The sequence below is a fragment of the Canis aureus genome, chromosome 3, assembly GCF_053574225.1.
Source record: "Canis aureus isolate CA01 chromosome 3, VMU_Caureus_v.1.0, whole genome shotgun sequence".
Lineage (NCBI taxonomy): Eukaryota > Metazoa > Chordata > Mammalia > Carnivora > Canidae > Canis > Canis aureus.
In genome coordinates, this window is record NC_135613.1 from 13,796,677 (window position 1) to 13,814,970 (window position 18,294).

At 43.5% G+C, this 18,294-nt stretch overlaps 2 protein-coding genes and 1 long non-coding RNA gene across 23 annotated transcripts in view; 1 reads left to right on the plus strand and 2 right to left on the minus strand.

Moving 5' to 3' along the window:
• The window catches only part of ADAT1 (adenosine deaminase tRNA specific 1), a 44,635-nt gene extending 44,479 nt beyond the window's left edge, over positions 1–156 (minus strand). For 16 of the 18 annotated variants that reach the window (XR_013375546.1, XR_013375545.1, XM_077890711.1 and 13 more), the window contains exon 1: positions 1–155. The gene's annotated coding sequence lies outside the window, so the exon portion shown is untranslated. The other 2 variants (XM_077890660.1, XM_077890650.1) reach the window with 1 other exon arrangement.
• Positions 147–9,111, plus strand: LOC144309839 (uncharacterized). 3 transcript variants are annotated; one of them, XR_013375741.1, is made up of 4 exons: positions 147–247; positions 2,575–3,403; positions 3,732–5,755; positions 5,848–9,111. It is a non-coding gene; the product is annotated as an uncharacterized LOC144309839 (long non-coding RNA). The 3 variants fall into 3 exon arrangements; XR_013375735.1 differs by having other exon boundaries at positions 4,570–5,755; XR_013375744.1 differs by lacking the exon at positions 147–247 and adding an exon at positions 530–1,430 and having other exon boundaries at positions 4,570–5,755.
• On the minus strand, positions 3,103–18,292 carry KARS1 (lysyl-tRNA synthetase 1). 2 transcript variants are annotated; one of them, XM_077890633.1, is made up of 15 exons: positions 18,136–18,289; positions 15,279–15,458; positions 13,496–13,655; positions 12,376–12,541; positions 9,741–9,834; positions 9,000–9,186; positions 8,792–8,917; positions 7,759–7,878; positions 6,655–6,817; positions 6,387–6,560; positions 6,147–6,232; positions 5,542–5,627; positions 4,763–4,889; positions 3,912–4,055; positions 3,103–3,377 (listed from the first exon to the last, which is right to left on the minus strand). In XM_077890633.1, the coding sequence occupies exons 2-15, from the start codon at positions 15,422–15,424 to the stop codon at positions 3,279–3,281; spliced, it is 1,878 nt and encodes a 625-aa protein (XP_077746759.1). In that variant the 5' UTR covers positions 15,425–15,458; positions 18,136–18,289; the 3' UTR covers positions 3,103–3,278. The 2 variants fall into 2 exon arrangements, with proteins under 2 accessions (XP_077746759.1, XP_077746762.1); XM_077890636.1 differs by lacking the exon at positions 15,279–15,458 and having other exon boundaries at positions 18,136–18,292.
• Between the last annotated feature and the right edge of the window lie 2 nt (positions 18,293–18,294).

Below are 18,294 nucleotides of genomic sequence, written 5' to 3' on the forward strand. Positions count from 1 at the left end.
CCGCACCCAAGGGCAACCCCTGCACAACTGGGCGCCCTCGGCCCCACCACACCAAAGCGTCCCTCCCGCCTCCGAGGTGCGCGCCCCTCGTGGGAGCGCAGGAACGTAGCGGACGTTACGTCACGAAGAGGCTGCTCTTTCAGGCCCCGCCCCCAAGGGCGCGCAGTGCACCCTGGCCCTTGTAGTCCTTCTGGGTGGGAGCCGGGGGCCGTGGAGCTGTTCAGGAGTCCCGCGTGTTGGAGCGCAGGTACCGGCGAAATGGCCCAAAGGAAGCCGGTAAAATGGTTCAAATAGTAGAACGATGTATTTTGGAACGCTAGGCTGAATTTCTGTCTAAAACATTGCTGTCCCACACATATAATTTGAGCCAGGTAATGTAAAATTTTCTAGTAGCTACATTTTAAAAAGAGATATTAATTCATAATTAACCGTATTCATGTATTTAGCCATGTCCAAAGTATGTATCATTTCCAAAGTATGGAAATACTACTATGGAAATACTACTATGTCCAAAGTAGTATCATTTCAGCGTGTAATCAATATCTTAAAAAATAGATATTTACATTGTTTTTTCATACTTGAGTTTTTCATACATACTTTTTCATACTTACGTTTAAGAAATCGAGTATTTTACACTTACATTTCATGTTTTTTTTATTTTTATTTTTTTAGGATTTTATTTATTCATGAGAGACACAGAAAGAGGGAGGCAGAGACACAGGCAGAGGGAGCAGCAGGCTCCACGCAGGGAGCCCGATGTGGGACTCAATCCCGGATCCTGGGATCACACCCTGATGCCTTCCTTACATTTCAATACAGACCAGCCACATTTCAAACGCTCAATAGCCACACGTGGCTAGTGGCAGCTGTGTTGGATGGCACCAGTCTAAAACCTTCAGGTTGCCAGGAATAGGTAGTATAGCTTGTCTGGATAATTCAGGAGCCTGTACCATCCAGCAATTATACCTCAGTTCTGAAAGATGGGAGAATTCACTTTTCTTCCTGGTACTCCTTAGGGGAGACAGGAGTGCAACTTACTTGACCCCATCCTTTTCTCTGGTTCAGAATAAAAGGGCCACAGGCCTCCTCCAAGGCTAAGCACCCTAGCTCCTCATGCCTCTCTAACATTTTAAATCTGCACCTGCCTCCCTCTTCTGCCTTTTTTTTTTTTTAAGATTTTATTTATTTATTCATGAGAGACAGAGAGAGAGAGAGAGAGAGGCAAAGACACAGGCAGAGGGAGAAGCAGGCTCCACGCAGGGACCCCGATGTGAGACTCAATCCCAGAACTCCGGGATCACTCCCTGAGCCAAAGCCAGTCACTCAACCACTAAGCCTTCCGGATGTCCTCCTCTTCTGCCTTTAAAAAAGCCCTGATCATCACTCTCAGGGATCAGTACCAGCATCAGTCTAGTTGTATAAACTGAAAAGTAAGTCACTCTTCTTGTCATTTTCTTTCCAGTAACCCTGACAATATATTATACTGCTGAGTCCTGTTGATCTTACTTCCTGTGTCTTGAATCCATCCACTTCTGTCCATTTCCATGGCAATAGCCCATTCTGTCTCCCTCTTGGATTGTTATGCTAACCTCTAGATTTGTACCTTTCTTTGCCCAACTCCAATACTTTTTCACAGAGCAGCCAGATTGAGGTTTTCAAAACAGAAATGTGATGTCACTGCCCTACTTAAAGACTTTAGTGTTTCAGCACTCTCAAAATACAAAATCCCAGAGTAGGGCTCAGAGAATACACAAAATCCCATAATAGGGTTCCTACCCCTGTATGGCCAGCCTCCTTCTGCTTCATCTGGTAGCATATATTTTCATGGGCTTTTGTACTCCATCTAGTGTCATTCGCCTTTCCTGTGCTTTCCCTATCTCTGGGCCTTTGTGCTTGCTACTACACCATGGAAAACCCTCTCCTTCTTTGACTACTTAATGCTCTACCTTCCTTCAAATCTCAGATTCTAATGTCCTTTGGTAAACCTTAACTAGGTCTGTTAGTTTCTCAATACCCCATGGAACCCTCCTTCAAAGCATTTATTAGAACTTCCATTTTACAGTTAAAAAAATGACTTATTGTATGTCTGTTTTCCTTAGAAGTCTGGAAGTTTGAGGATGCTCGGGACTGTGCCTGTTTACCCCTGTATAGCAGTTAGCAAATTGTGAGCCTTCAACTGTTTCAAGAGGCAGTGGACTTATAAGCCTGTTCCTTCTAAGCATTCTTTCTGCCAAATCCCACAAGTTGTCTATTGCTTCAGTTCATCTGTCTCCAGACTCGAGGCCAGCTAGCTTTTGCCCCCAGATTACTACTAAACAGTTTTTGTTTTTTTTTTAAGATGTACTTATTTGAGGGAGAGAGCGAGTGAGCGAGCAAGCTCAAGTGGGAGGGGCAGAAGGAAGGAGAATCTCCAGCAGACTCCCAGCTAAGTGCAGAGCCCAACTTGGGGCTTCATCCCACAACCCTGAGCCAAAACCAAGAGTCAGACGCTCAACTGACTGCACCACCCAGGTACCCCTAAACAGCTCCTTAAAGGTCACTTGTGACCTTATTGATTCTTGTTGCCTTTTACAGTGGTGGTGCTGCCTGAAGTCCCGTACTGTATCTCGAACCTGTACCCTTTCCTTTGGGGAAGTGGTTTTCATTTTAACACCATCTTGCCAAAGGATGTAGCATCTGGAAGGGTTTCTTCTGAAATACTTCCTGGTTATCTCCCACTGCTGCCAAGTGCTCTTGGAACCTGTGCTGAAACACCAGCAAGGGGTGGAGATGCTCAACACTCTCTGAAGTTAATTCCCAGTGAGGAGATTTCTGCGCGCCCACATCATTTTAACGGCTACAGAAATGACAACTTGCTGGGACACTTGCAGGTTTTGCTGAGATGCAAAAGACAAGTCCTTCCTGGTAGGACTCCTCCCTGGTTTCCCCCAGCTGCTTCATGTGTTCACTGCTGTCCCCAATCCATTAGCACAATGCCTGGTACAGGGCAGACATTAATATGAATTTGTTGAATGAATAAAGTGGTATAATCCTAAACATTCACTAGACCAGCTGTCTTGAGTAAAAGCTGACATTGCACAGTAAACAGTCATGAGACGAGAGTAGAGACAAATGGTTTATTTGGGAACAAGAAGTAAAAAGGAATTTTTAATTCCTCTTCTCTATTCTCGTAGCTGAACTGAACTGTGATCGTCAAACACACGAGAACTCCCCTGCAGTCCTTGAACTTGTGCAAGATGCAGAGAGGCCTGAGTTACAGGACTTGCAGTGATCCTTTTCTAGACAGAAGTGCCAGCTGTCGTGCTCTGTAATGTTTCAGGGGTAGCTCCACTGTCTTTCTTGTCTTCAGGTTTCATGGCAGGAAACAGAAGTACTTCCTGCAGGAGAGAAAACACACTTTGAGGTGAGAAGCATGCTCTTTTTCATAGCTATTCACTCATTCTTTTTGCTTTTGGTTATTGTTGCCACTCAAATCCAGAGATCTAGGTTTCTATTTCAACTCAGTCCCTTCCAATTATAGAGGATGGAAAAGAATGAGTGAGAACAGAGATTCTCTTAGTGTCTGTCTTAGTGTTTTCCCTATCTATAACAATGGGAGTAACAACAGTTTCTACATCTCATAGGGCTGACTTAAGTAAGGAAATAACACATAGAGATAACACATGGAGAGGACTTAGTGTGTTCCTCGGATCATCAAGAAATGCAAAAAATGAGTATTCTTTCTGCCTCAGGTAGAAAACCCCCAAATCCCATCAGATCAGATGCCCTGACTGTCCTGTGGAGTCGTGTGTTGCTCTCTGCCTGGTCCTCCTTTCATCCCAAAGCCCCTTCTTCCTTCTCCCGGCCTGCCATCTCCTGCCTCCAAGAATGGAGCTCTCCAGGGCAGTGTGTGCCAGAGGGCCACCACGTACCTTGATGTTATTGGAGTCTGTGAGAAACATGGTGACACGGTCGATGCCCATGCCCCAGCCAGCGGTGGGGGGTAGCCCGTATTCCAGAGCAGTGCAGAAGTTCTCATCTATGAACATGGCCTCATCGTCGCCAGCAGCTTTGGCCTAAAGAGAACCAAATGGTGACACTAGTCCAGGCTGTGCTCTCAGTGTCTGAGTGAGCATGTCAGCACGTTCACAGGGATGACCATTCTGGGGATGCTATGGACACCCAGTACTTCTTGGGAATTGGTTTCCCAGTAACTTCAGGATGGAGCTATTTCTTTCAAATTCAAGGTCAGGGCTGGTGAGCCCCACTTGGGAACACATGCGAATTTCTCTGTGAAATGAAAAAACCTCCAGTGCCCCAGGCTCTAGAAGTCCAGTGAGACAGATTTTTTGGAGACTGAGGATTCCCAAGAGTCTTTTCCTCATTTCCTGAAACTACACATCCGTGGCAGTGCTGGTGCGGGCAGCTTTGTCTTCACTAATCTCCCTGCCTCTCACCCCCAAGCCACCTTAATAAATGTACCATTTAAGAAAAATGATGTTCTTGTTATGCAGATGTACTTTTAATGCAAGCATCACACTCCCCACACAGAAAAAAATCATGCCTAACTCCTCTATGTGGAAATTCTAGGGCCCAAACCAGCCAAGTTCTCCATCTGGAAAGGTGACTTCCTCCAGTGAAGCTCATGGCTTTAACCTTCATCTCTGCTGAAGTCACCAAGAGATGCAGACAATGACAAAGACCTGGGTTCAGGCTACACTGTCTAAGGAGTAGGTACATGAGGCAACACAATTCCTTTGCTTCCCACCCTACACTTCCTTACCTTAGCCTGTTCTTCAAATAGCTGCCGCTGCCGCACAGGGTCGTTGAGCTCGGTGTAGGCGTTGCAGATTTCCTTCTTCATGACAAACAGCTCAAAGCGCTCAGTCAGACCCTCTTTAGAGCGGTGCCTGGGGACAGGAGCCCAAAGGGGAGGGCTGAATATACAGGTTCACCATAACATCTGTTACAAATGCAAGAGTTCCTGAATTCTAGCTGACTCATATGTGTTGTACATGGAGACCTGAGGCCCGTGATGCATTCTGGCACCAAATCATTTGGTACGGTAGTGAGGAGGGTGAGAGCCACAGAAGCTTTGATCATCTTCACAGCACACCTGTGTGGGAAACGGTTGTACTGAACCATACCTCCTATACTCATGCTCTTCTGTGCCCCGTCACACTGACTCTGGGCTGCCCATATGACTTGCTTTGGCCAACTGGACCTCAGCAGAGGCTTGATATATGCTTGCACATTGGGGTTTGTTCTTTTGGACTCCTTCCTCCTCTTGGAACTTAGCTACTATGTAAGGAAGCCCAGGCTACACTGCCAGAGAGAGGCTACATGAGGAAGCTGTGGAGCACGAGAATCCCTGTGGAGAAGAAACAAGGTGCCTGAGTTCCTAGTTACAGCCACTTGAGTTACCTTAGCTACCTAGCTACCACTCTGTAGAGCAGAAAGACTACCCGATGAACCCACAAACTCTTGAGAGTTGTTTCATACCACTAAATTATAAAGTTGTTACACAGCAATAGGTAACTGAAATACCATGTTTTATCTTACCATTTAGCCAAAGGGCTCATTATCTGCGGGTGATCACAGATGAATGTAGGATTGATGCATGTCGTTTCCAGGAACTCCCCGACAAGCTTAAGGAGAAAGCAGAGCTGGAGATCCTTTCTGAATGGCATTTTGATTGTCCCAGTCTTGGAGGAGGACTCCACTCCTACCTACTACCTGATGCTATAGGGGTTTATCCTAAGCTTCTCTATGGCTGGTAAGCTTTAACTGAGATTACATAACTACTTGGCACAGAGCTTAGTAGAATAGGAATTTAAAACTTGTTAATTCTCTTTTTTCTCTCATTAGGGCTTTCCTGAGAGGCTGCAGAAGTTGGTGCTCCACAGTGGAGTTCACCTTCATAGGGAACAGGGGTCTGATTACCACCGGAGAGGGCATGTACTTAAAGAGCATGGTCTGGGAACACCTGGGTGGCTTAGCGGTTGAGCGTCTGCCTTTGGCTCAGGGCGTGATCCTGGGATCTAGGATGGAGTCCCGCATCGGGCTCCCTGTGGGGAGCCTGCTTCTCCCTCTGTGCCTCTCATGAATAAATACATAAATCTTTAAGGGAAAAAAAAAAAAAAAAAAAAAAAGGCATAGTCTGTCACCTTATCAAGAAGCCTGGCCGTGGTCCGAGGTGGAGGGCATTCAACAGCTCTTGCTAGACAGATGTCATCAAGAATTTTGCGAGTTTCTGTAATGTACAAGTTAGAACAGAAGACATTATACTATCGCAGCAAGAAAATATAATTCCAAAAGAATACTGTGGGAAATTCTAGCCCTGATCTCAGCTAATTCAGGGTTGAAAAGGATGAAGGGCTGTTCTGTGGAGGAATGCATCACTTTACCTTCAGTTTCAAAGAGCTTAGTTTCTGGCAGCTTCACCCCCAAGGCCTTCTCAAGCTCTTCTACCATGCTGATTCTCCGGAAGGGTGGGGTGAAGTCAATCTCATAGGCTTCACCCTCTGGGCCATCTGGATGGTATGTGACCTTGTAACTGCCCGTAATGTGCTTCACCATCCCTGGGGAAGAAATCTGTCATTTAAAGAGGACCCAAAAGCAGCACACCAGTCCTTCAGACATATGTGAAAGACCAAGGAAAACAGAAGATATTACCTGAAATCATCTTCTCTGTGATTTCCATGAGATCATGATAGTCTGCGTAGGCCATGTAGAACTCACAGGTGGTGAACTCAGGATTGTGAGTCAAATCAATTCCTTCATTCCGGAACTGGCGTCCAATTTCATAAACCCGGTCAATGCCACCAACCACCAGTATCTAATAACACACAGCCAAGTTCATGACAGCTAATTTTGATGGCTCTGGAAAGTTTGTCTACAAAAGCTAATTTGGTTTTCATAGCTCAGGCATGTTTTCAGATCTCCAACCAAATGTTGAATACCCTACTCCCTTTAGACCTTTGTAGTGGATAGTCCTCATTCATTCTGGTTGCCCAGGACCTCTGAATTCTCGTTTACTGGGATAGCACTTCATCTTGTGAGTATGAGCCTCCCCAAGAAAAAAGCCTCTTTTGGGGTTAGGATACAGGCATGTAACCCAAGCTCCCCACTAGTCAGACATGCCCACACAACTTTTGAAAGCCGTTGATAGAAGGCGTAACTATTGCAGAATTCCTTCTGGTGAAGGGAGCCAGAGACATCTAGCTTTTAAGAAGTTAACTGCAAAGATCCTAATGGCAATGACCTGTGCCTAGAGCCAGGGTTACGAGGCTGTTTTAGCTGTCCCTAGTGGAGAAGATCTGAGTTTTCCATGGGAACAGCCCAGATAGGCATGAAAATCATTCCTAATCTCATGGTCTCCAACCATGATTCTCTGATCCTCCTGGGAATTGTTAAGCTTCCTTATATATTTGAATACATCATTCCTGTGCTTAAACTAGTTATAACAGGTTCTGTTGTCTGCAATTAAGAACCATGAATGACATTCTTCAGTATTTACTCTGGTCACTTACAGATGTTTATTGCCAACTTCTAGACAGAGATCAACCTTTTCTATAAAAGACTAAAATCAGATCTAATCCAAGGAGGACTCTAAACATACAATGTAAGAGCCACAGGACGACTCACGGGCCTGACAGATTAGAATACTCTCCTGGCTGTTTTTCTCTTTCTGTTCCTTATTTCTAACTGCAGCTCTTTAGCCAGTGCATTTTCAGACTTCTGCTTCTGTAAGGAACAGGGTATCCACTTACTGATTACCTTATGGTAGAGTTCTGGAGCAATCCTCATGTATAAATTCATGTCCAGCTCATTGTGGTAGGTGATGAAAGGCTTGGCCACAGCTCCCCCGGGGATGATGTTCATCATGGGAGTTTCAATCTAAATGACAGGGAGAAACATTTAGTCTTCAGATAAGAGGTTGTAAAACCAGAGGCCTTGGGGCTGGCTCAGGTTTTGTATGGATAAATGGTCTAAGCCTATTATAGCACCAAATGAAAGTTAAGTCTAACTGTCATGTGCAGGTGCTTGACAGAAAAGTATAGACGACCTGATTTTCCAGAAGCATCTCAATTTCTATTAATACCAAACACTATTAACATAGTGCCAATAAACTTTCACATTATAAATTAAAATTTTGATAAATACTGTAAATTGAACTTCTATTTTTTGACTTAGTTATTATAGACATGCAAAAGGCTTCAGAATACAGTAAGAGGAAAGAAAAAAAAGGCCCATCAGAATACACATAATGGGAATTTATGTTGAAAACAAAAAATCCTTCCAAAACATTTACACATGTACCTCATCTGCAACATGCTTAGGTATGTATATACATTTTCATACAAAATGGTGTGGAAGAAATACATATCAAACTTAAGTTCGGGGAAGGAAGTTGGAAAATATGAAAGGAGACTTTCAGTTTCTTTGAATTTGTTTTACAATAGCATGCATTTACCTTTCTTATACAATTATTATTATTTTTTTTTTAGTGCTACAAAAAAGCAAAATGAAAACAAAAAAAAAAGGCAAAATGAGTTGCTCACACACACCGAATGGGGCACCATTAGTGTGCAGACAGCCCTACATTTTGTCCATTATCTCAGAATTCAGGTCTTGCCTTCTTAATCAGGGCACTGAAAAAATAAGATGGAACAAAAACACTGGCCAGAAAGGGACTTTTTGTTGGGCATGAATGATAAGGACACAGGGCATGGGAAAGGGAAAAGAAGTAGTGAGAGGTAGGCATAACAGGGCTACTAGCTCATCATGTTAGGTAGGGACTCTCCCTCACCTCTAGGAATCCCAACTCATCCAAGAAACTCCTTATGTATGTGATGATCTTAGAGCGGATAATAAATTTCTGCCTCACAAAGTCATTCAGGATCAAGTCCAAGTATCTCTGACGATACCGTGTTTCCTAAACCAAAAGCAATAGACAGAAATTAATGGTAAGTCTGATTCAATGCCATGATAACAGCAAGGATGCCATAAGAACTTACCTTGTCTTTGAGGCCAAAGTGGAGATGAGGTAACATATGCAAGCAAGGAGACAGCAGTGTGATCTCGTAGGGAATGATGCTCAGCTCACCCTTCTTGGTTTTCCCAGGATTTCCCTTAACTCCAATTATGTCTCCCCGACGTAGTTTGTTATTGATGTGAATAAATTCTTCTTCTGATTTATAATTCCTTAGTGAAAATAAAATGTATTTCAGTATACAATATTCCAAATTAAAACTGACCAGTTTTTTTTTTTAAATCTGATCGATTGATTCATTTATTTATAGAGAGGGAAGGGAAGGGGGAGAGAGAGTTTTAAGTAGGCTCACGGTGAGCCCCACATGGGGTTCAATCTCATAACCCTGAGATCGGACCTGAGCTGAAATCAAGAGATGGAAGCTTAACTGACTGCAACCCAGGCACCTCCCACTGGTTTAGTTTTTAAAACTGACCTCTGGAATCCTTATCAAACTGCTGATGCCTATTTAGTGTGTGCCTGGGAAGAATCTCAGATTCTTCTATCAACTACTGAAGGGTTATATCCACCTGTAATGGCTGCACAACCTGAGAGCTGTTATTTTCTAGGTGACCAGATGGCTGTTTTATTCTTTTCAGCCATACTCAACATAGCCTACATTTAACTTTAAATACCAACAGGAAAGGGAGACCACATGGGCCTTTGTCCCCAGTCATGTTGCTCTGGGCCAATCTGGAAAGGCCTGCAACAAGGCACTTCTACATACCTGGAATTGGCCATGACTTGCAACTTGACCCCTTCTCCTCGAAGGTCATAGAAGATGAGCTTTCCCCCAGAAGCTCTTTTGGCATGTATCCTACCTAGAAAAAGAACAAAAATACTGACCAATAGAACCAGAAGCCATTTCATGGTATCAGTGTTAGAATAAGTTCCTTCTGCATTGTTTATGTCTGGGTAGAATGTCCTATGAACACAGGCCAGAACAATTTGATTTAATCCCGAGAGTTAAGCCCAATCTTTTTCTTCATGACAATGATCCTCATTAAATCTGTTAAAGATGTGCAGGAAGACCCGGCTTTAAATACCCTAGAAGATGGCTGTGTTGGTGGCAGCATAGTTTTTGGATCTACCTCCATTCTCACGTAAAAACAGAAAACAACTAGACGGACAAGGCCAAAAAGCTACGGACGAAATATACAACAAAATTACATGGGAAGATATTCCTAGGAATCCCAATACAAGCAATGGGGGCAAACCAGGAAGAACCCTCAGGCCTCCATATGGGAAAAAGCTTTAGGGAGCAATGGGGTGTCTGAGGGGTCTGAGAACTGGAAATTTCCAAAAGAGCCATAGGTAGTCACTGGAAAATATGGCAGCTAATTGGAGGATGGCAGCTGAACCCAGAAGGGGATCTGTCCACTGCCAGTATAGGGAGCTGGGGCTGCACGAGGTCTAATGGGCTGAAGCCCTTCAAGGCAGCCCCAGAAACATGCTAAATGTAACAGCCAGGGCTTCCTTGTAGGACAAGGCCCACAAAACTGAAAAAAATCAGGAAAACATAGATGAAGGAAAGAGAAGGTCCAACGAAAGTGAGGAAGAGAAAGAGAACCTGGAAATCTCAGAAAGCAAGGTGCGGTAATTCTGAACACTGCAGAAAACTAAAGAAGAGGAAGCTCAGCAAAGCTGGAAAAGCTAAGCTAAGCTTCCATTTAACATTCAGGAAAACTAATTTCACATAAAAATAAACAAAATAAAAGTATTGAGGCCAAATACTAGTTATTAATAAAAAAGCACTTGGGACAGACAAGCTCAGAATAAACAAACAATTCTATTTCACAATGAGCTGAAAGATATTAAGAAAATGACAGAAAACAAAAACCCCCGCAAATAAGAACCACTGAAAAACTAAGAAATGATAGGACACACATTAAAAAAAAAAAAAATCAGAAATAAAGTAAAAAGTCATTTCAGAAAGACTTAAACTAGAAGAAAATAAGAGTAAATACAATAACGCCTTAAGAAAAACCAAGCTGGGAAGAATAAAATTTAAATATTAAAGTACAAACGAAGAGAGAAAAAAGGGTTTGAGAAAAAGTGGAAAAATACTGAAAAGAAGGAAAGATCCAACATACAGATATAAGGAGTCCCCAAAGAAAACCAAAGCAAAAATAGAATTCTAAAAAATTTTATTTAAGAAAAACTTCCTGAAAGACTTGAAAATACCAATTAGAAGGGTACACTGTGTACTGAGAATACTGAGTCAGAATGACTAACACCAAGACACATTTTGGTAAAAGTACTAGGCTTGAACCTTTGGGCATTTAGATATTGGCAGAGGTTCTTTTTGGGTAGTTGGAGTTATGGGTAAATAAACTTTTCTCTCTCTTTTTTTTTTAAAGATTTTATTATGTATTTATTCATGAGGGAGAGACAGACACACACACACACACAGACACACACACACACACATACACACACAGGTGGAGGGAGAAGCAGGCTCCATGTAGGTAGCCTGACATGGGACTCCATCCCGGGTCTCCAGGATCACACCCTGGGCTGAAGGCAGAAGTAAATCACTGAGCCACTTGGGCTGCCCTCTCTCTGTTTTTTTGAATGTTCTAAATTTCATATAATTAATAGTTCCATTATTTTTGGGGGAGGAGGCAAATAAAGGATTTTTTTTTTTTTTGAAGATTTTATTTAGAGAGAGAGAACGCCCCTGAGTAAGGGAAGGAGTAGAGGGAGAGAGACTCTCCAGCAGATTAAGTGCTGAGTGCAGAGCCTGACACAGGGCTTGATCCCAGGACCCTGAGATCATGACCTGATTCAAAAGTAAGAGTTGGATGCTTATCTGAGTCACCCAGGTGCCACAAGACACCCCAAAGACGTTTTTAGAGTAACCTCTATGCCCAAAGTGGGGCCTGAACCCACAACCCTGAGATCAAGAGTTGCATGCTCTATGGACTGAGCCAGGCACCCCAGACTTTTTTTTTTTTTCAATCAAGGAAAAGATCCCATGCAACTCCAAATAACTACAACTCCAAAATAACCGTGCTCTAGAAATATCATTCCTAGGCCACAGGTGGAAATTTTTAGGAGCATGGGGCCATGGCTCCCACTGGTAAGGGAAGTCTTCAAAAAGGACTATGAACTAGCAGCATCAGGTCAGGAGCTCCCCCTCAGAGAAGGCCCCTTCCTCTGCCACATCACCTTATCTAGGATGCAATCTCCTATCTTAGGGCTGCTCAACTTTCTGTGAATGGGTGTAATTGCACTGTCCCTCATGAAGTAGCCTCAGACACAGACTACTTGAAAACAAGACCACCACAGACCTTCCTTTGTGCTACTGGAGAAGCCTGTCTGCTGTGGGAGCTCAGCAAACTGCCAGGGAGTCCTCCTACCTGCAACTTTTAAGGTGATGTCAGTCAGGTGGTCCCCAGGCTGCAGGTGACCATACTCTTCGATGAAATGAGTGAGCGAGATGTCAACATGGAACTTGTGTGGGTATGGGTCTTCCCCATTGATTTTCAGTTGGTGGATTGCTTGGCTGCGTATCTTGAAGTATTGCTATTTAAAAAAAAAAAAAAAAAAAAAGGCCTTTCAGAAGTTGACCCTGGTCAGACCAGCAGCCTATCTAGCAGAGTACTGTATTTTGCCCTAGAATGGCCCCAAAACATCGAGGTTTCCTTAACTGGGCCCTCCACAACTTTGAAATCTCAGGATTTGGTATCGAGTGAGATTTGCATGTAAACTATGCAGTGGCCAAATCCATAGGTGGAAACGAAGGCTGAATTCTGAAATGCAAGATTCAATGAAAAGAAAAGATTGGAATTCTGCCTAAAACGTTAAGTTTAATTTATACAGGTGGCCTTGGTTACCATTTTTGAGAATGCATCTACATGGTGAGTTATCTTTTTTCCTACTTTCCTACCCCTGGCTACACATAAGACTTTTCCCCAAGACAGGCCTCTGGGGCTTGGAGGATGTAAAAAAGGAATAGTCTAAGCACACTTTTTCTGATGCAACCACTCAACTCTGCTGTTGTAGCATGAAAGCATCCTTAAACATATGTAAGCAAATGGACATGGCTGTGCTCCAACACAATTTTATTTTCAAAATCAGGGAGGACGGATAAGATGAAAGGCAAGGAAAGATGAATCTGGCCTATGGAATGCAGTTTGCCAATCTCTGGTCCAAAGTAAACCCTAGCTAGCCAATCTTTAGGGAGACAACTTCTCTGGATTTGCTAAGGGCCAGCTAGTTTCAAGGAAGATTTATCAGTCACTTAGAAGTCCAGGATTCTCCCAAATGCCTGTTAAGAAAATGTTAATGCCTTGTGTCTTTAACAAGATGGAGTAGCAGCACCCCCCTCAGCTCCCCCTCACACATTTGCAGTGACCCAGGGCTCACTGCTTATTCCAGCTCCTATGTATCTTCTTAGTCGCTGGCCCCAAGGAATTGGCCTAAGTCTCATCAGACACTTTCCCATGCCCAGCCAGAGAGGTGGTCCGGGGGACTTACATTTGGGTCTAGACTCTCCTCCTCAGCACCCACATCATTATCAGTGGTGTGGTTGGTGGCAGCAGCAGTGGCCTGGCTTAGCTGTTTTTCACTGAGCTCCTTCTGCTTGGCTTCCTTCTCTGCAATTTTCTTCTCAGCTTTTAGGCGCCTCTTTAGCTCACTGTTGGGAAGATACAAACGTTCAATGTGAGAGTCCTCTACTATGTTCTGCCCCATAACCACTTATCAAAAATATGAACAGCCTTGGGGGGGGGGGGGGGGCGGTGGGGATGCTCTTGCCTGGTTCCACCCCTGCTAGTCTCTTAGTCAACTTAGTCAGTATAGGTGACTGAGACAAAGGAAAAGTAAGCTTAAATTAAAGATGTGAAAGATCTTTCTCAGCCTCTGCTTTCCAGAGTGAGATCCCAAATAAAATCAAGATACCTTAGGGCAAAGAAAAACCAAATCAGGCAACATCTCCAGCTGTGTCTGCCACCCTTCTCTATATCTCTCCAAGGAGTAGGTTAGTTTGGGTAGGGCAGGTAGGGGAGAGGTGGCTTTCCAGAGTTCAAGGAGACACATCACTGATAACCTCTCGCTCAGCACTGGTCAATGCATTGACAATGGCTCTCCATATTGGTCTCTCTCTATGGGAGCTTGACTTTGACAACAAATTGGGTAGAATAGTGTATAAACCAGCACAGAGTAGGGAATAATATAACATCTCTGGAGTCAGACTGCCTAGGACTAAATCCTGACATATCTGCCTAGTAATTATATGACCTTGGACAAGTGACTTCTCATCTGTAAAATGGAAATAACAGAAAACACTCTCCTCTCCAAATGTTGTGAGGACTGAGAAAATGTATGTAGAGATGACCCTGCCCTTAGCATTTAATAAACACACAAATGTGAGTTATTCTAAGTATCCTTCACTATTTTAAACACTTGATTCTCTATACCCAGGACAGAAATCTTTGATACATTTCTGGCCAAATCCTTCACTATCCACACACTGATCTGAAATCTTGCTATCTGAACCCAGAAACCAAACAGATTTGCATAGAGTATCCTCAGTATTCAAATAGAATTGATCACTCTTTCAAACTACCAATGCTAATTTAATAAAATATTATATCATAATGAACCATGGCAAATGATACCAAGTCATCCTCACACATTATCTGCCTTTGGGGCACATTCTTAATTCTCAGTATGAATTTAGAGTAACTCAATTAAAAAAGTAAATTGGTGATTTGAAATAATCATTTTTAAGTAAGAAGACTGATCGCAAGGGCTTCAAAGTAGGTGTCTCTGGATGTAATCTGTCTTGTAACAGTTGTGAAAACAATCATTCCAGAACATGTTAGGCCTACTGTGCTGTGATTCAGTCTGTAGGCATCAGAGCCTACTGGGTTCTTCCTAGTATTAACATAAAAAAACAACTAGGTGTTGCTCTTTAAATCGACTTAATCCTAAGGAAAATCCAAAAAGGTCCTAGAGATAGAACAAAGACTAGAAACCAAATTAACCTCAGGAGAAACCAAGTACAGAAAGACAGGAAAGGGAAGATAATGTTTGTTCTCAGCACTGGTCTAATAAAGGATCCACAAATCATCTCAAGGATCTAGAGTGAGAAACTGAATTTATTAAAGAGAAAATGAGAAACAACTACTGGTTTTGGTAGTAGGGCTCTGTTTCCTTAGCAACAAGTCCAAAGACTTAGCCAGAGGCTTAACAGGTAAGGACATAGTAAGGGAAGGATTCTTGCTCCCAGAGCAACAACAAACGTAAGGGCACCAACCTTCTTTTATCAGAAAGTGGCTTGTCCTTGTGAAGCGCTGTGAAAGGAGCAAGTTGACACAGTCGCAGCTCCCTCTGCCCCCACCGTGCCCAGGAGGTTTGGCGCAGGGCCCCCCTAACAAGCCTTACGGCAGCTTGCGTCAACATGGCAGAACACCCCGGAACTAATGATCACCACCACCTAACAGGAAACAGAGATGTGGTGTCAGATGGGACGAGACAGTATATATACACCAACCAGCACTCCGACTCTTATGGGTGAGGGGTGGGGGCAGGCTGCACAATCTTTCAGGGTTCCTTCAAGAACCTCTTAACTGACAACAACCCTGTAACACTCACTGTGCTGCAACTCTGACAACGTTCTGTCCTCGCTATAATAAAAAAGTGGACATCTGGGTCAAAACTCAAAAGCAAGACGATCAATGATTTATAGGTAGAGATGATCACAACAATCTAGAAAATAGGGAGACTGGCCCCGAGGCAGTGTTTCTGAAGCCCCTGATATATGGCTTCTATCTTGGGGATGAAATACCTGGCCACCAAGATGGCAATGGGAAGCATATGAAATGTCACTGTCAATTGCAAACTCTAGATGAAGGGAAAAGCCAGCCACACAAGAGCACACCTGAGACAAAGATAAGCCTTATTTGAGCTCTAGGAACAAGGAGGAAAGAACTTCAGGAATGGTCCTGGACTACATTAATTTGACCTTTCATTTGGGAATGAGTCATCTGGCAGGAAGCCCATCTGTTTTTAAACTTGGGAGAAAATAACTGGCATCCTATGGTGCTCATTACAGATGCAGGAAGTCCCAAGAACAATTAAGATACAGAAGGAAACATTAATCATTCAAAAATTATTTTACTTCCTGGTCACTAGAGGAATATAGATTAAGAGCAGATTCTTTTAGACAATGTGAGGAAGTAAGGTGCAGGCTGTGCAAAGAGCATGAGCTGTTGAGTTCTGGACTTGGTTTTAGATCTCTGCTCCAGAGCTAAATCAGCAACAGATTCACTTTCACTATGCATGCTTCAGCAATGCATTTAGTCATCTAGAGCCTAAATGGACATTAATACTTTCCTTGCAAGGAAAGGATACCTATGCCTATGTCTCTGCCTCTCTCTGGGTGTCTCTTGTGAATAAATAAAATCTTAAAAAAATAATATAAAATTCGATTACAGTTGACACCTGCACCTTACTTTGCAAGGTCCATTTAAATGCAGATTTTTTTTGGGGGGGGGATAAATACAGTATAGAACCGTAAATCCATTTTCTCTTGATTTTCTTAAACATTCTTTTCTTTAGCTTAATTGTAAGAATACAGTATGTCTGAAACATACAAACCACATGTTAATTGACTATTTATGTTATTGATAAGGCTTCCAGTCAACAGTTGGCTATTAAGTCTATATGAGGGTTGATGTCCCTAACCCGAGTCGTTCAAAGGTCCACTATACTGATGTGACAGATCAAAGTCCAAACAATTTTCCCAAAGGCATAAGTCCAAGACCAGGTTCCAAACATTTAGATACTCTCAGAAGGACTGACATCAGATACAGTCCTCAGAAAGACAACATAGTGGGTACTATCAGACCATAAATTTAGATGTTTCCTTTCTCATTTTTCTAGAATATCTGAAGTATAAATCCAGAGACCCAAAGGAAAAAACAATTTGACTGGTTAAGTGTATATTCCATCACGGTTCAGCAAAAGAGCTGAGCCCCAATGTGCTAAGGCAGCCATTATTTGTAAAGAACGAACTTTTCTCCTATGTCTCTGGAATGATACTAGTTATTAACCATCATTGGGAATGCTAAGAAAACAAAACATTGCCTGGATTCTGTGCTTCAATTGAAGAACCCTGATTGAGAGGGAATGTGTGTATACAGGTACACGTGTACACACACACACACACACAGACACACTCAGGAATACAGGACACAGCCGTTTAAATGGAAGCTAGGGATCCCTGGGTGGCTCAGGGGTTTAGCGCCTGCCTTTGGCCCAGAGCGTGATCCTGAAGTCCCGGCATGGAGCCTGCTTCTCCCTCCTCCTGTGTCTCTGCCTCTCTCTCTCTCTGTCTATCATAAATAAATAAATAAATAAGTCTTAAAAAAATATAAAGGGAAGCTATTTTTTTTTTTTTTTTTTAAGATTGTATTTGGGACGCCTGGGTGTTAGGTTAGGCGCCTGCCTTTGGCTCAGGGCGTGATTCTGAGATCGGGGATCGAGTCCCGCATTCGGCTCCAGGAGGGGAGCCTGCTTCTCCCTCTGCCTGTTCAACCGCTGAGCCACCCAGGCGTTCCGGGAGGCTAATCTTGATATATTTCCCTTCACACTCCAAGGACCCTACCGCCAGACATCGGTCACTTACTTAATACTCAGAGATCCTTACAATAACCCATAATGACAGGTGCACAACACAGTTTTAGAAAGGATCTATTTAATACGTAAGATTCAGAATAGCCAAAGGTGAGGGTAAGGAAAATCTGAAGGTCTTTAGGAAAAGCGCAGGTATTTCGCATCTCACATTTCTCCAAATGGTAGCGAGGCGTGGCTCGATAATGAAAGAACTTTTTTTTCCCCTCAGAGAAGAAAAGGAGTAAATTTCGCTTTTCTCTAGTCAATTTTCATTCCTCCTAACTCCAGGAATAGACGACAAGACCCCGCCAGAGCCCGACCCCAGGGCAACCTGGGGGATGTAGTTTCGGGGAGTAGCGGCTACGTCCCGGCGTGGCCGTACCCACGAGAGCCGGTAGGAAGGCCTCAGGCATGGCCACCTCAGTCGGAGCCTCCAGGCGCTTCCTAGTCCGGACTGTCCGGCCGCAAAGACCTTAATGACTCGCGGCGACACTTACTTTTTGCTCAGTTTTGGCTCGCCGGCGTCCACTTTCACCTCAGCGCCCTGCACCGCAGCCATCTTTCCCGAGGGCCCGACCTGAAAGGAATGAGGGTCGCGCAGTAATTTCCAGGTCACGGCCGGAAGCCCCGCCTCTTCCGAGAGGAGGGGGCGGGCA

What these genes read in the sequence shown, in the direction of transcription:
- KARS1 (XM_077890633.1), bottom strand. Translation starts at nt 15,424, where the DNA reads ATGTTGACGCAAGCTGCCGTAAGGCTTGTTAGGGGGGCCCTGCGCCAA. An exon ending in CCACTTTCTGATAAAAGAAG is followed by an intron (nt 13,656 to 15,278) that starts GTTGGTGCCCTT and finishes TCTTCCCAACAG; the next exon opens with TGAGCTAAAGAGGCGCCTAA. An exon ending in CATCACCTTAAAAGTTGCAG is followed by an intron (nt 9,835 to 12,375) that starts GTAGGAGGACTC and finishes TTCTTTTTCTAG; the next exon opens with GTAGGATACATGCCAAAAGA.